This window comes from Habropoda laboriosa, unplaced genomic scaffold (assembly GCF_001263275.1).
Source record: "Habropoda laboriosa isolate 0110345459 unplaced genomic scaffold, ASM126327v1 scaffold212, whole genome shotgun sequence".
In the NCBI taxonomy this organism is placed as follows: domain Eukaryota; kingdom Metazoa; phylum Arthropoda; class Insecta; order Hymenoptera; family Apidae; genus Habropoda; species Habropoda laboriosa.
The window spans coordinates 539,135-554,044 of NW_017100509.1; the positions used below are offsets into that span (position 1 = coordinate 539,135).

At 38.8% G+C, this 14,910-nt stretch overlaps 1 protein-coding gene across 1 annotated transcript in view; it reads left to right on the forward strand.

The window, feature by feature from the left end:
• The first annotated feature begins 2,883 nt into the window (after positions 1–2,883).
• LOC108576281 (mucin-19-like) overlaps positions 2,884–14,910 on the forward strand; it is a 31,988-nt gene continuing 19,961 nt past the window's right edge. Inside the window, exons 1-5 of the mRNA XM_017939236.1 lie at positions 2,884–2,936; positions 4,536–4,839; positions 7,639–7,782; positions 13,347–13,492; positions 13,569–13,741. Coding sequence (XP_017794725.1) covers positions 4,779–4,839; positions 7,639–7,782; positions 13,347–13,492; positions 13,569–13,741 — 524 coding nt within the window. The 5' untranslated portion in view covers positions 2,884–2,936; positions 4,536–4,778. The remainder of the gene's footprint in view (positions 2,937–4,535; positions 4,840–7,638; positions 7,783–13,346; positions 13,493–13,568; positions 13,742–14,910) is intronic.

The window sequence follows — 14,910 nt, forward strand, 5'->3', positions numbered from 1 at the left end:
TACAGCATTACACGTTTAATTGCCTTCACACTCCAGTGAAGATTTTCATTACGATAACTAACCGACTATTAAAAGCTTATGGGAAAAAATGGAGAGAATGATTGTGTTAAAAAAGAAAAATAAAGCTTCTGCACCTGTGAACGAAAAAAGAAAATTTGCGAAATAATTTTATTAATAAATTCGTTTAAAAAAAATATAAAATCTGCATAATTTTGCAGTCTGAGAAGGGAAAGGAGTTTTCTGTAACTTTTTGTGCGCTGAATTCAAATCCGTAAGCAGAAATGTCCTATCACGTCAAATTTGCGAGAAAAATTGGGTTAAAATGCACTTTTATTAAAAATTCTTCAAAGCGTTCCTGAAATTCAACGGCGCCTCCGATAAAAGATTTGGTATACTCATATTAAAGTACAATATTCAAGCCTTAATTTCAGCCGTTTGAAAAATGTTTTGCTCACTAGGTTCTTTAGCTACGAATTTTCAAAGATGATCAAAAATCCCTTTCCTTAGAATGCTTCAACTCAATTTTTCTCGTAAATCCAACAAGACACGAAACTTTTCCGCGGAAATTCGAATTCATTGCGTAAAAACAGAAATACAGAAAACAACTCTTCCTTTCCAGACCTCGAAAAGGAAACTTTTACAGGAAGTGCCTTCCAGACAGATGAAAATCGATGGTGAAGCGTATGAAAAAAATATTTTCCCCATCACGTAATGAGTCGTATTCAGTCGCGGAACATGCTACCTGTGCGTCACGAAGAAACCCACGGCGTGCAAAAGGCGGCGCGGGGACACCTAAACGCCCACTAGAAGGTAGGTGTCTCCTTTTCAAGTGACCGCGGCCTTTTTACGGTCTCGACAATTTTCTAAAAGGTACCTTTCCCTCACTGTGCACGCACATATCTGTGCCTGCATTGTTGCTGCTGTTGCACCAGATCGCCCGAAGCGCGTGAATGATGGACGCGTCGCTTTCCTTTCGTTGTCATCGCGGACGTAGAGGCTTGCCTCTTGATCCCTCGAACGGTCGATACCTGTCAGGGATCAAGATTTCGTCGCCAGAAGCACCGTAATCCTAATATACAACGAGCAGAAAAAAGTGAAACCTACGTAACAGACCTTTCATTTATAAAATCGAAAAAGTCCAGTGTACTTCCCTCTGCAAAGCTTTCCGATGAAAATGTTATTAAAAATGTTCAGTTTGTTCGTTTTTATAAAGGTTTCTGCAATTTTTCGTAAATTAAAAATGTCATCTTTCGAGGATCGAATTATTCTTCTTTTTCGTTTAACTCGTTAAGGTGTGATTTTTCGAGAAGTGGAGGATCGTACGTAAGAGTAGCCGGAGGAAACGGATTCTCGTTAAAAGAATCCCACGCTGACGAAAACGGGGAAGGGGACAGAAAGGTTTCTTTCAAGGGGCTACGATAATTCATTCGAAATTTATCGCAGGCGCAAAAGTGTCGATTCTATGTGGTAATCATTAAAGTTCGCCACGGAAATCGCGACAGCGTTGGACCATTCTTTGTCGTGCTTGTGGAACGTGACGTAATTCGTAGGAAGAAACTGCAACGGCGTGAAACACGTATATATGCAGACCTGGATATTCGCGGGACGACCTTATCGGCGATGATTCACCTGATCATCCATCTTGCTTTCAGTGCCAGCCCGCGATATTTTATTGGGAGGAAATCGTTTTTGGTAAAATAATGGCGCGGATGATATACGTCGAAGAGGCTTTCGTCAAACAATAAATTTTACGCTGCTAACAGTTCTGCTGGATTTTTTTTCGCCTGACAAATATTCACGAAAATATTGAATTATGGAATTGTTGAATTTTTAAAAAATCAAATAAAAATTGAAACGCCGAAGCCTTAATATCTCAAAATTTTTAAGATTTAATAATTTTACAGATTTTTCCTTATCTTCGAAGTTCCCGAATAATTTAGGATACCTACAAAGATTGTAGATCATAAAAAATTTTTTCCATAAATATTTACCGAGATCTGTAATTTCTATAGGTATCTCAAATTTTTCCTGAACTTGGAAGACCAAGAAACTTCTTTTCATCGCAGAAAGATTCTTCCAACGACACTAGCTCTGATAAAGACAATAATTAAAAGAACCGCAGAACTGCATTTCCGTCGTTAATTTTTCATTACTTAGCACATGTCACAGTTATCAGGAAACAAACACAAGCCAGCACCGTCTCGCCAATGATTGTACACCCTTTCTCGGAACGAAGTGTTCTCACGATTCAGTCACAGTGTCGATGACGATCTCCTTTCAACGATCTATCCGTTCCAACAGATATCGACCCTTTTTTGGTTATCATCTCGATCGATCAGATTTCACGAATTTCTAAAACGTTACCCGGGACACTTCGACCTTTGCACGCAAACGCTCTACAGTTTCGCAATAAATAACACAATCTAACGATCGTTGCTTTCTCACAAGCATTATTACACAGAAACTATATTTTCCTCGGAACAGTCAGAATCGTTGGAAGACAATCGCCGTGTATAACCGTGAAACGGTGAAATAAAGCCTAACAGCGGAACGCGTCAAGTGACGTGATCGATGTCTATTTTAAAATCGATCGTCCAACGTAAAAACCGGCGATTTATTATTAAAACAACGACCAGTCGTCGGGCAAGCTCGTCACGCGTTAACTGGTAATACACCTTTTAAACGTGAAAATAATACGCGAATACGCTCGATGACGTAACGCACAGAGTGAAGCGTGTGCGACGGTGATTATTGTCGATTAGCATACGTAGCTGATTAATCCAACAGCAGCCGAGTTTATCGTCGATACTGGATAAACCGGTAAACACGTGCATGCACAGGATTTTAACGCGCAAGAAGGATGATTCGAATTACACGGTGGTAGTTCGAGCCAGGCTGTCGTGACGCGTGTTTCTCGCCAGGCGAAAACCATTCAGGTACAAAAAGGATTCCGTTTATCTCACGCAAAAATAACATCGAGGCCATAAAACACCCGGAGACAAGTTAAAGTTCACGCATTGAATCATCGCGAAAGGGACGCGTTTCCTCTCCCGAGAGAGAGAAAAAGAGACTCAGCCTGTCTTCGTGTTCGATCGTAACGCGAGCGAGGGTCATACTCGAGCTATCTTTAGAGAAGGATCGAACGAATCCTGTAAGGATTAAACACGCCGGAGGAATTGTCCGAGACGGGAGAGAACGTAACAACTGTGTGTCGATGAAAGTGGTGTACACACGTTTGACAGTCTAATTGCAGAGCTGCGCTCATTCTAACGCTGTTATAGCGATAGAAAATTATTAATAATCATGCACACTTGAGTAATGTCCCCGGAAAAACTGACTCGACTCATGGCCATAGTGGAAGGTTAGGCTTCTCGTCCGATGTGAAATTTTCTAGTCGAGACACCTGTTGATCATGATCCTGGCAAGATTGTTCTAAGAGGGAGGCCAGTTTCAACGTGTGAAACAATCGAAATTTACAATAGAAATATTGAAATTTACGTCGAGTAAAATTTTTGTATCACAGTCTAAGGATGCTTCTTTTTACCTGAAAAAGAAGTATCGCGATATCTTTACTAGTTTAGCCAAAAAAAATTGTTAAAAATCGCTAGACCTCCCCTCTCCATTCAATTGAAAACCCTAACCCAGAGTCCTCGATGTAAAATAATATTCCCATAGTGGAAATACTGGAGTGTGAAAAAGGACCGGGTTACCAGGAAACTCGATCCATCTTTTGCTCTACGTTTCACTTTGGGGTTAGCCCAGACAGACCTCTAACGGAAGCAGATTCCGCGGTCTCGAACTCTGCATAAGAATCGCGCAAAAGGAAGAAACGAGAATCCTTGAATGTTACCGGTGTCAACTTCCCCCTCAGTTGCCGAAATTTCCCAACAAACACCTGTTGCATCTTAACAGCCTTTCCATGCACGCGTTACGCAATTCCGCGGTTTCGATTCGTCCGCACTCTCAGCTAACAGCGCGAGAAATAACACCTGGTCATTGGGATCGTCTCCTAAGTGCTAGAGAATCAGTATGGTAAACAAGCCGAGCACGTTACATCCGCGAAAAATTCCCCCGGTAGATAGAACAGTAGTAAGGAACATTGGTTCTAAAAAGACGAAACTCGCTCGATCGGTGTGCGCGGTAGAGTCACCTTGATCCGGTGACACGGAAACAGGCTGAGCGATCGTTAAGAGGAGGATCGTTGCTCGTCGTGAAACGTCATACTATTTTTAACCGGTGTCCGCTACAGGTAACGTACGTGTAACACGGAAAGTGTCCCGATCTGGGCCAGCTCGTGTTAACCCCACCCTTCTTCATCCGGTGATCCGGCTTGGTCCCCGTATTATCCGATCTCTCGGCTCCCCCGTCCGATCCTATCCTCACGGGCTCCATCTCCCTCGAAGTTCCCGCGCGCTTCCATCCGATCGGTAGGGTTTACTAAGAGAGCATACGAATCCTCCAAAGGTTCAGTACTGAACGCGCTCTCGAACTCGAAGGATCCTTCGGCCTCCTTTAATCCCCCACTCTTAATACAGGAGGACAGCCGACCATACGAAAGACGGAAAAAGAGAGAGGCTTTCGTTGCCTCTCGAGAAGAACGAGAGACTTGTTTGCTGCCACCTGGCAGCTAACAGCGCGGGAAACCGATCCTTCCCCTTTTCGATCCTCGATGAGCGCCGATCTCGCGGCTACAGTGTCGCTTCTTGGGACCACGAGCGCGGAACCGTTCCCGATCTAACGGAGTTTGGACGATATCGAGAGGAAGAGACGAGTCGAGGATGATCGGCAGGACGTGCTTAGTGGTCCTCTCAGGACTGCTGGCTCTTACCCATGGCTTGCGTAAGTTTCACTTTCTGTCATCGTTTTGGTGATTTTTGGTATGGTGTTTTGGAGACGGTTTTCTTGGGTGCTTCGTTTTTCTCGCTGGTTCAGGGTTGAGTAACTTAGACTATAATACGTGTTGCTCGTTGCAAAGCTGAGGTGTTTCATTTAGAATAATAGTACGGTTGAATAAAGACGATTTCAATTTCCTTCGAATTTTTCATCCATTTTTATTTATTTATGCCTCGTGTTGCAAGTATAACTGGATGCAAGTTACCGAGCCGAGGTCTCTATGTATGATAATTCAAAATGGTTGAATAGAGATGGTTTCAATTTCTCTCGAATCTTTTACCCGTTTCTACCGATGCCTCGTTGTTAAATATGTAACACCTGTTGCAAGTGTAGCTGAATGAAATTAATACGACTGAATGGGATGGTTTCAATTTCTTTCGAGTTGCAAGTTGCAGAGTAGAAGTATTTACGTAATTCAGAATTCTACTATCATTGAATAGAGATAGTTTTACGTCACGTTGTTAAACAGAAAATGTGCTTGTCACGCTCCTTTCAAGTCCAAAGTACCGCTGCCTGTGATTATGAATGAGAGTGATGAATGGAGAGCGCCTAATGAAGTGTGCGCTACGTTGCGTAGATAACTCGCTTTTCACGAGTAACCTCTTGCAAACTTTCAGCTTACGAAATTAATTACTCCACGTCCGTAAGACTTAACAATCATTAACACCAACAATAGAGTTTCTACTTCGTTGAATTCCACCTGAAACATTTTTTAAAACACGATTTTCTGACAGAAAAACAGTCATTAATTAAATCAGAAAATCTCAAGAAAAATCTGATAAATGAACGAAAACTTTACTTTGCAAAGTGTCGCGATCAGGAGCAATTTATTCTGTGGCAAACACCTGCAGAACATCAGGTCACAGTTAGTAACCTCTTTAATTGAAACGAAAGCCATCTAAGTGCTGTAAGAAGCTACGCCCATCGTCACTCCCCGATCTTCTTCTCGTTTCACGCAGTTTCGCCAGTTCTATCGGGAACACGTTGTCCTCTAAGGTTAGATTACGCCATCGACAACTGGAGCAACGATCCGTACAAGGACGGTACACCGTTTACGTCGTGAAATCCGGTCGTATCTTCGCTGGTAGCACGTGCAAAAATTCCCCAGGGAATAGACTCCTCTCATGGGCGGTGCATCTGTCTGTTCTTTCTTCAGAGACAGAGTTCGGTAAACAGGCTTTCGTTTTCGAACGTAGCCGAAGATCACGCGATTTGAGAAAATAAAAGTGATCCCATCGCCACTTTCTCCGTTCGACCGATCCCTCTATATCAAATTGGCTGTTATTGTTACAGGTAAAAAGTTCAGTGATAATTCTGACCTTTCACTATCACTGTCCAGTCAGATTATTGTTACAGATGTGAACGTACGTAGCGCTTTGCTTATCAATTTTATTGATTCTGGTGGCGAAAGTGTTGTCTGTTCGATTTCCGTGAGAAGTTCGATTTTTTGAACACTGCTAATTATTCGAAAATGAACGAATTGCATAAGAAAATTTTCTCATTCATAATTGCTCCAAATTTACTGATAATCAAATTTCTCAAAAATTCGACTTCGTCAAGGCTCTATTGTCGAATTGCAGAAGAAAATTTCTCCATTCGTTGTTATTCCAATTTTCCTATTGCAAAAATTAATTTTTCAAGGATAATAAAATTTCTGAAAAATTAAATATCTTCTACCGTTCCATTCACGTTTCCCGAATCGAAGAAATGAATTTTCAGAGAACCCAGGTGATCGACACTTTTTCCCATCGTTCTTCACCGTGAAAAAACTCTTTTCTCACCGTTTCTACAACAAACCTACCATCAGTCACGAAATTTATTAACAATAAAAGTCACACGCTATTCCATGAGTTGTTTTCTTGTGCAGATCGTCTACTGCATGATTCTTCTTTTTCTTGTCGGCGAGCCGCAAGGCTGCGAGGCTATGTAAACGACTATTATAGCAACGGTTGCATAGCGTACGCGAAGGATGATGTCAACGGCAACATTCAATCAATGTACATAACAAACGGATCTCCAGAAGCTACTAATTTTTGGCTCGCCTCTCTTTTTTTTTTCCCCTCTTATCGCACTCATGGTCACGGAAAATCACGGATCGATACCGTTATTTCAAGTCACACTCTGTCGAGAGCGTAAATCACTCTAACCGCGTGCACTGATGAAGTCGTAAAAACGGTATTAATAGATTACAGGTTGAACGCTGTTTCATGCATCGTTGAAGCTTCATTAGTATAATTTTATAGTGTCCCGCGATGACTGAACGTGGAACAAAGACAATTTACTACTCGATAATAGAGCTCTAATTTTCTAACATCCTCGATGCTCCCGATAAATTTTGTCCTCACGAAGTAGTTTCTTTAAAACAAGAAAATTGAGGTCTGCCTGAAACACTGTACACGTTACAAATTTGTGCTAAATTCAGTATTATTAATTAAAAAATGCAATCATTCTTTATCCCAAAGTTCACAATTTTTAATTTCTGGTTTCTTTAATAATTCTATTAATGCTAAAAACAAATCTCTAATTTTATTTTCTATTCTAAACATTCTTATGTGTTACGAATTTACTCATAATTACCACTATTAATTAAAAAATGACAAAATAATTCTTCACCCCCGAATTCTTGAAGAATAATTATTTTCGTGAACCTCTTATGTGCATATCAAGGGTTACAATAAAAAAAAAAAATCTTTTCTGCTATTCTTCATTGGAACAAGTGTTAGATAAAATTTCAATTGCTCACAGAATGCCCGAAACAGAAGATCTCCCCAGGCAGAGAAGTGGTGTGCTACACTTCCGTCTCCGACGTCGAACGGCTAACGGAATCCGTCTGCAAATGCACCACTCTGGTGCACCAAGGCCACGATGTGCGAAATCTCACGACTTCCGGTAAGTCCACGGCGTATATCATCCGCTGTAATTGCGAATAATCGTATGGAGTGAGAAACTGATGGGTTAATTTCAACGTGAGACGACGATCGTTTAAAAGACAAGTCCCTTCTTTCGCGATAATCGCTGGACGATCGATGCCGAGTGATTATGCCAGATGATTTCTTATTCGTTGCAAACGAACACGCGGAAAAATCGTCGTAAATTATCCAGCAAACAATGAGACACATTCTTAGAAACACGCCTTGTGAAAAACTCGTAATCACGTCGACCGATTATCTTAATAATAAATTACAGATTTAACGATCGAGATGAAAAAGTATGATTTTCGTCGAAAAGAGAACTGAAATTTCAAAAAATCTCAGTCGTCGTGGTAATTGCGATCGTGCAGGAAATGCTCGTTAAATGAAACAAGATAGCGTTAGATAACGCGAATGAAAGTAAGACGCTTCTTTAACGAGGAATAATTAATTGCTCTCGCCTAATTACCCTCGAAAGTACTTCTTTTCAATTTGCAAAATAAACTTACAAATGACCGTAAGAGATAGTAGCAATTTCTACGCTGAAATTTTGTACAAATTTTCTCGACAATTTCTACTCTGTTTCAAATAAAATTTTAATTACGCGTTATAAAACCGTCGCAACGAATATTTTTCTCGAGCAACAGAAAGTTACGCAATGTTTCAAGCTTATCACAAAGGAACTCGATGATCTCTCCGATACGCGAATACTTTTCGAATCGTTCCTCGGAGGAATATATTAATTATCATTTTTGTTAAGTACTCCACGTTGCATAATCCCCACGACTGTGTACTTTTTTCCACGATTGCATAAACACTGCATCCGTAGAGGTGCAGCTGTACCCTTGCACTTGCAACAGGATATCGAAATCCAACCACAGCTCGCGTATATTCTTACGTTCGGCGATGTTGTCAGTCTTGAGAAATCAACTCTCGGTTTCCGTCATCAAACCTCTCGGATATGCGTAATATACAACGAACGTTCCGCGAATCTTCAACCTCTTCCAATGTTAAATTTGTCATTTTTCAATCGGAAATACGTATTAACGGAGATATTAGCTGGTGATAATTTGTTACATTGATCAGAGTTGTCGTCGTATTTCAATTGACAAGTCACTTTGTCGATGTTTTCATTTGCTTGAACCGTTTTCTTTTTTCTTTTTTTAAACGATGATCGTTCAATTATACGTCATATTACACGTAAATATTCGTGTCGGTAACTTTTGGACGATACTGCTATCTTTATTATCGTGATTAATGGTTGTCGCCGTTTTAATGAATGATGTCATACGAGTTCGTTGATATTTCAGAATCGATTACCGCGAACTTTATCGATAACTGTAGTGCTTCGTGTGCTATTCGACATAACATTCATTTTTGTGTGGAATGATATTTGAAATTATATCAAATTTTATCTGTGTAATAATAGAAAATCGTGTGCTATTCTAATTTCTTGAAGGTTAATAAATTATTATTGCACGAAGGACAGAATTTTTATATGGAAAGAAATTCAAAATTATACAAAATTTTGTCTGTGTAATAATGAAAAATCGTGTGCTATTCTAATTTTTTGAAAATTAATAAATTATTTTTGCATCAAGCACAGAATTTTTATACGAAAAGAAATTTTCAATTATACCAAACTTGATGTTTATAACGATAAACACTCGTATGTTACGTTGATATCTAGAAATTAAGAAATTTTGGTATCGAAGGAAACTTACAATTATGCAAAATTTGATGTCTATGATAATAGAAAATCGTATGCTACGCTAATGTCAAAAAAATGAATTTAATACCGAGACTAAAACGAAGTCAAAGGCTTCCCTTGAACTGTGCAAACAAAAGAATCGAAAGAATCAGGTGTCTAGAATATATAAAACCAAACCACAGACGTGTCTGGTGCAAGAGGTCGCTAAAGTATTCATACAATGCAATGCTGCATGAATATTCAAGCGATTCGATCGGGTTAATTTTCGAAGAATACAAAACATCGTGCATTTCTTTCTGAAAACAATTGAAACTTTCAAGCTTTAATTTCCATACACATTTTACAATTTAACCCTTTCGTCACCGAATTCTTTCTCTTTAAATTTGTCACATATCCACCGATCATCTCTTCTATAACAAATACCGGATTAAGATCAATTTCTGTTCCAAATGATTAATTAATCGTGTGAGAAAAATCAAATGACACAATCTGAAAGCTAATCCTTCAATATTTTCTCGAAAATGTCGAAATATTTATTCTACAAATTGCATCGATTCTTATCGATCTTAAAATTAAACGTTAAGCAAGATTTTTCATGAAATTCCATAAAAATCTTTCGCCGTTTGCTTCTCCCGTTGCTTCGCAGAATGACTTTTCTCTTATTAATACTGCAACATTGCCGCGAAATCTCGTAAAACGAGTCATTACTAAAGACACTCCTGCAACTTCATTAAACGTCTTTTCTCTCTTCACACTTTATCGAGTAATACAATCTCCGAGAATCCTCGTTCTTTCCTTCGTTCGATCGTCGAACTTCGACCAGAATACGCGATAAAGTCAACGACATTGTCATTAAGGTTAGCAACAACCCACTTTGCTCCCATAAATCACGCCGTTATTCTGCAACGTACCAGCAATCGACGTTGTCGCCGAATATTGCGCAACGTGAAAAACGCCCCGGTCGAAAGAAGGAGAAGAAAAGAAGAAAAATCGAGCGATTTCGAAATTTCGCCAAAATCAATTTGTTATGCATAACAAAGCTGGACCGATGACGGTGTGTCGCGCGTGAAATTCGACATTCGTCGGTGGAGATCGAGAACGAGAGAAGAAGAAAAGAGTCGTAACAAAGGGAGAAAAATTGGATGGAGATGAGAGAAAGAGAGAGACGAGAATAGAAATGTCTACACGAGTCGTCGTCGTCTCTCGGCGTTTGTGACATAATCGCGCGAAAACGAGCTCCGACGAGTTGATTCTTCTTTTATTCCTTTTCGCCGCCGTTTCTTACCATGAATGGTCGGGTTCGATCGTCTCGCTTCGAGGAAAAAGCATATATTTTTTGATAACGAACGGGCCTGCGTCAATTAAAGTCGATATCGAAGGAACGAGTGGAGGCGGGTTCGATGCAACGACACTTTCCGTCCTTTCCTTTTCTTATTTTTCGGGGTTTATACTAATTAGACCGGTTACGCAACGTGTGTGTGTGTGATTATTTTTGGGAGAATGGAGCAAATTACTCTGCTTTCGCCGGCAGGCTTTTTTCGTCACTTTTGATACAACAGTATGTTTCGTATCGCTATTTTTTGTTTGAGTATAATCAGAATTCGTAGGAATTAGGACACCGAATGTGGAGGAAATTTGAACAGTCATTACAGAATCATTATGATCAAAAAAGAAGAAAATTGAAAATCTAAAAATCTCATAGTATAATGAAGACATATTTTTCGTGATACATGACACTAACTTTGCGAGGAAATGTGATTTAAATCGTACACTATTTTCTGCGCGAATTTAATGGGTGTCCTAATAATTTCGTATCAGAGTACTCTATATCACTGCCTTTTTTTTTGCTACTCGAATTAAATTGAAAAAATTGACATAAAAAAATTACACATTTCGATGAAATGTAAATGATCGAAGATCGACTATAATGCAGAGTGAGTCACAGAATTGGGACTGGTTATATGTATCTCTCGTTCGGTTAGAGGTAGAAAAAAGTTGTTCGAGAGAAAGTTGAAAGGCATCTAAAAAAAAGTTGATGCACTTTTTTATCAAATGGAACTACACATTTTTTTTACATTCATCAACTGATTGAAACATTCCGTGCATGAAAGTATTAAAATAAAAAACAAGCCATAACAAATTGGAAATATCTCGTCGAATATTATAATTTACTTTCAAAAAGAGTAAATCCACCTGAAAAAGAAAAAAATTAAATTTCATTTCAAAAAAGAACTGCATCGTTGCACTTATGAAAAATAAAAAAGTGAAGTCGTAGGTAGATAGATCTCCTTATATCGTTAAACTTTCTCCTATCTTTGACCAAAGAAGAGACGTAGCCGAATTCCGTGACTCACCCGATATATTAATACTATTAATTTCGAGATGAAAATTTCTCGTTGTAAATTATGTACAGACAACTTGTATAATACGGTCGAAAGAGCCGTTTCGAAGAGTTTCGAAAAACGACACGTGTCCCGTGCCAAATTCGTGCATGGGTGCGGCTAATGAAACGCGAGGACAGTGGCGTTGAAAGTGGTTCTTATAGATGATCCAGATGTAACAAATATCACTTTCCCTCGCACGCTGTTCAATCTTATTTCGCCTCTAGCGTTCGCGCCTTTTCTTTCTCCTTTTAGATGTTTTTGTGCAACATGGTAAATGCTTCTCTTCGGTACGAACAATCAAAATTCGGCCCGAATTTCTCGAGTGCAACGTAACAAACGATTATTATTATGTAACATGCTCTGTAAACTGTAATTGCTCGTCGAAGAAATTACAAGAAGGGATATGCGTCGAAGTTGCAATTGACGAACGTATATGGAAGTTTTGAGGTAAACCAGTTTTGTTGCGTGCCCCATTTTCATACGTAATTTCGCGAATAAAATAAACATCGTGTTACTGAATTTTTATGTCACCGAATTCTTGTCCCGTGTGGCGCAATTTGTCAAGTGCGATTCGTTTCTTAGAATATGTGAAATTTTGATGGATAAGATGAAGGTGAAATTTTTTAGCGGAAGAATATTATCGCGAAAAGTAGAAAAGTTGGGTGATTAGGATCTTAAGTGCGAGCAAAAATTATTGGAAAAATTGTAGGGAATGAATGGGAAATTCGGTGAAATTGTGGTGATGGAAGTGTAGAAATGTTGAAGAAACTGTGCCGAGCAATTACGAAAATTCGTGAAAGTTAGTGATTAATTGTATGGAGACAGTGATTCCGTTTCACCCGACAGTATCGTGACGTGTTGATTGTGCGACGAGATTGACAACCACGAGGAAAGGAAGCCGGAATTCCTTCCTAGCGGTTTTTGCTAGCGAACGTTGTTATCGCGGAATCTACCTCGCAATTAACCGAGACTTTGGGGAACGCGAAAAATTGCGCTGATTGAAGGGAGCGTAAAAAGTAACGTGGAAGCGAGACGTGGAAGAGAAAAAAAGGAAAGGAAGTTAAAAATTTGGAAATTTTACAATTTTTAAATTTGGAAATTTCTTAATTTAGAAATTTGGAAATTCTTAATTTAAAAACTTGGAAATTTTACAATTTAAAGATTTGGAAATTCCTTAACTTAAAAATTTGCAAATTTCTCAATTTAAAAATTTGCAAATTTCTTAATTTAAAAATTAAAAATTAGAAGCTTAGAAATTTAAAAAGCATACAACGAGTAAGGAAAGATTAAAAATTCGATTCACAATTCCAAGCACAACAATTTTCAATTCCCCCAATTTTGTGATTTCATTCCGTTCAATCGTACTTCTCCTGGATTCAAAAAAAGGATTTTCTTTGCACATCGAATTGCACACATTTCCCCAATTTCATTAATTTTCACTCTTTTCAGACTTCGAAGACTTTCGGAAATCGTTAAAAGAGATCAATCCGGTCCTTCAGTTCGTGATTTCTGTGGACGACTCTGGAAAGGCACTCCGAACTTCCGGCACAGTTCGTCAGGAGATCGCAGCTCGTTTGATCGGAGCTTTGAAAGAGGCAATTCGCATTTCTACTCCTGACCACCGAAAGGATCCTCGATCATTGACTAAACAACGTTTATCGATTTCTACAGGTCGACGGGGTGGAGTTGAACATGACTGCAGGATCAAAGGAACGTTTGCTACACTTTGTGAAGGGTTTAAAAGACGAACTAGTGAGGAAATCCTACGATAAAAGAATCTTCTTAGTATTGCCCACTAAATCGGAGGATCTGGCCAAACAATTCGATCTGAAGGACCTATCAAAGTAAGAATCACTTTTTGTCTTGTTCAAAAAATTAAGCTAACTTTAGAACATATTTCTCACAACCTTAACCCTTTTCTTACAACTTTCTCAACACTTTCGCTGCCAAATTTTCATTTTTTTAATAGCAATGTTTCCTATATATACAAATATTTTCCATTTTTTTATTAAATATTTCAAACAAGTGTTAACTAAATTGTGTTTCATCTACAAACAAAACTTTCCATAAATAAAAATTGCAGAAATACCGCAATAAAGGGTTAGCAACGAATGACAGTGTTTCGCGTGAAACGAATATGGATCAAAAACGTGCAATTTCATAAACCGTTGCTTCACGCAAGAAGAACCGCGTTCACAACTTACTTCTATTCATGTTTCCCGTATTAAGTGTAAGTAAGAAGCACGTTGGCCTCGTCGAGGAGGCATTAACACGTTTCCCGCCACGTGGGTTTCCACGATAGTCATCAGACGCGTAACTTTCATCATGCGAACAAAGATCTACGAACAATAGGAGAACATAGTAAACCAGACACAAGAGAGACGAAATTTTTCACCAATCCCACACACAATCGCTATTTTCCCACAATTAACATATTAATTTTAATTCTTCGAAAGAAAACGTTAAATTCAAATTTTTTAAAATTGCCTCGTTAGACGAACTATGTTATTTCTCCTCGAATTTAAACCTGCAGCTTGTCCAAACAAAGAATTATCACAATTTTCAACAAATATTCCAAAAAATTTAATTTCTCCTCGAATTTAAAAGACTTAAGAACTAAGAAACTCTAATCTAATAGACTGCTTCAGTGAAGAAAAAGTATTCTACTAAATTACCGATATAAATCTTCCAAATTAGCTTTACGTAAACACGAGAAAAATATCTTTATATGTCAACAAAAAATTTCACTTTTACTACCATTGACCCTTGTACGAAATTCTAACGCAGGTTCCACCAAAAACACCCAGATTCTCTGCCAAGTGACACATTCACCTAACAAGTCAGACTTAGGTCAAACGCGTTCTCCGAAACGGATGTCGTCACAGTGTTTAATTACATGAATTATTGACCGTGGTTAGCGATCGAGTGGAAATGGATTCAACTGAAAAAGAAAAAACTGCTCGTCTATGTTCGTCGTATCTGCCTAACCTTGTGCCATTTGCCGGCTCGATAG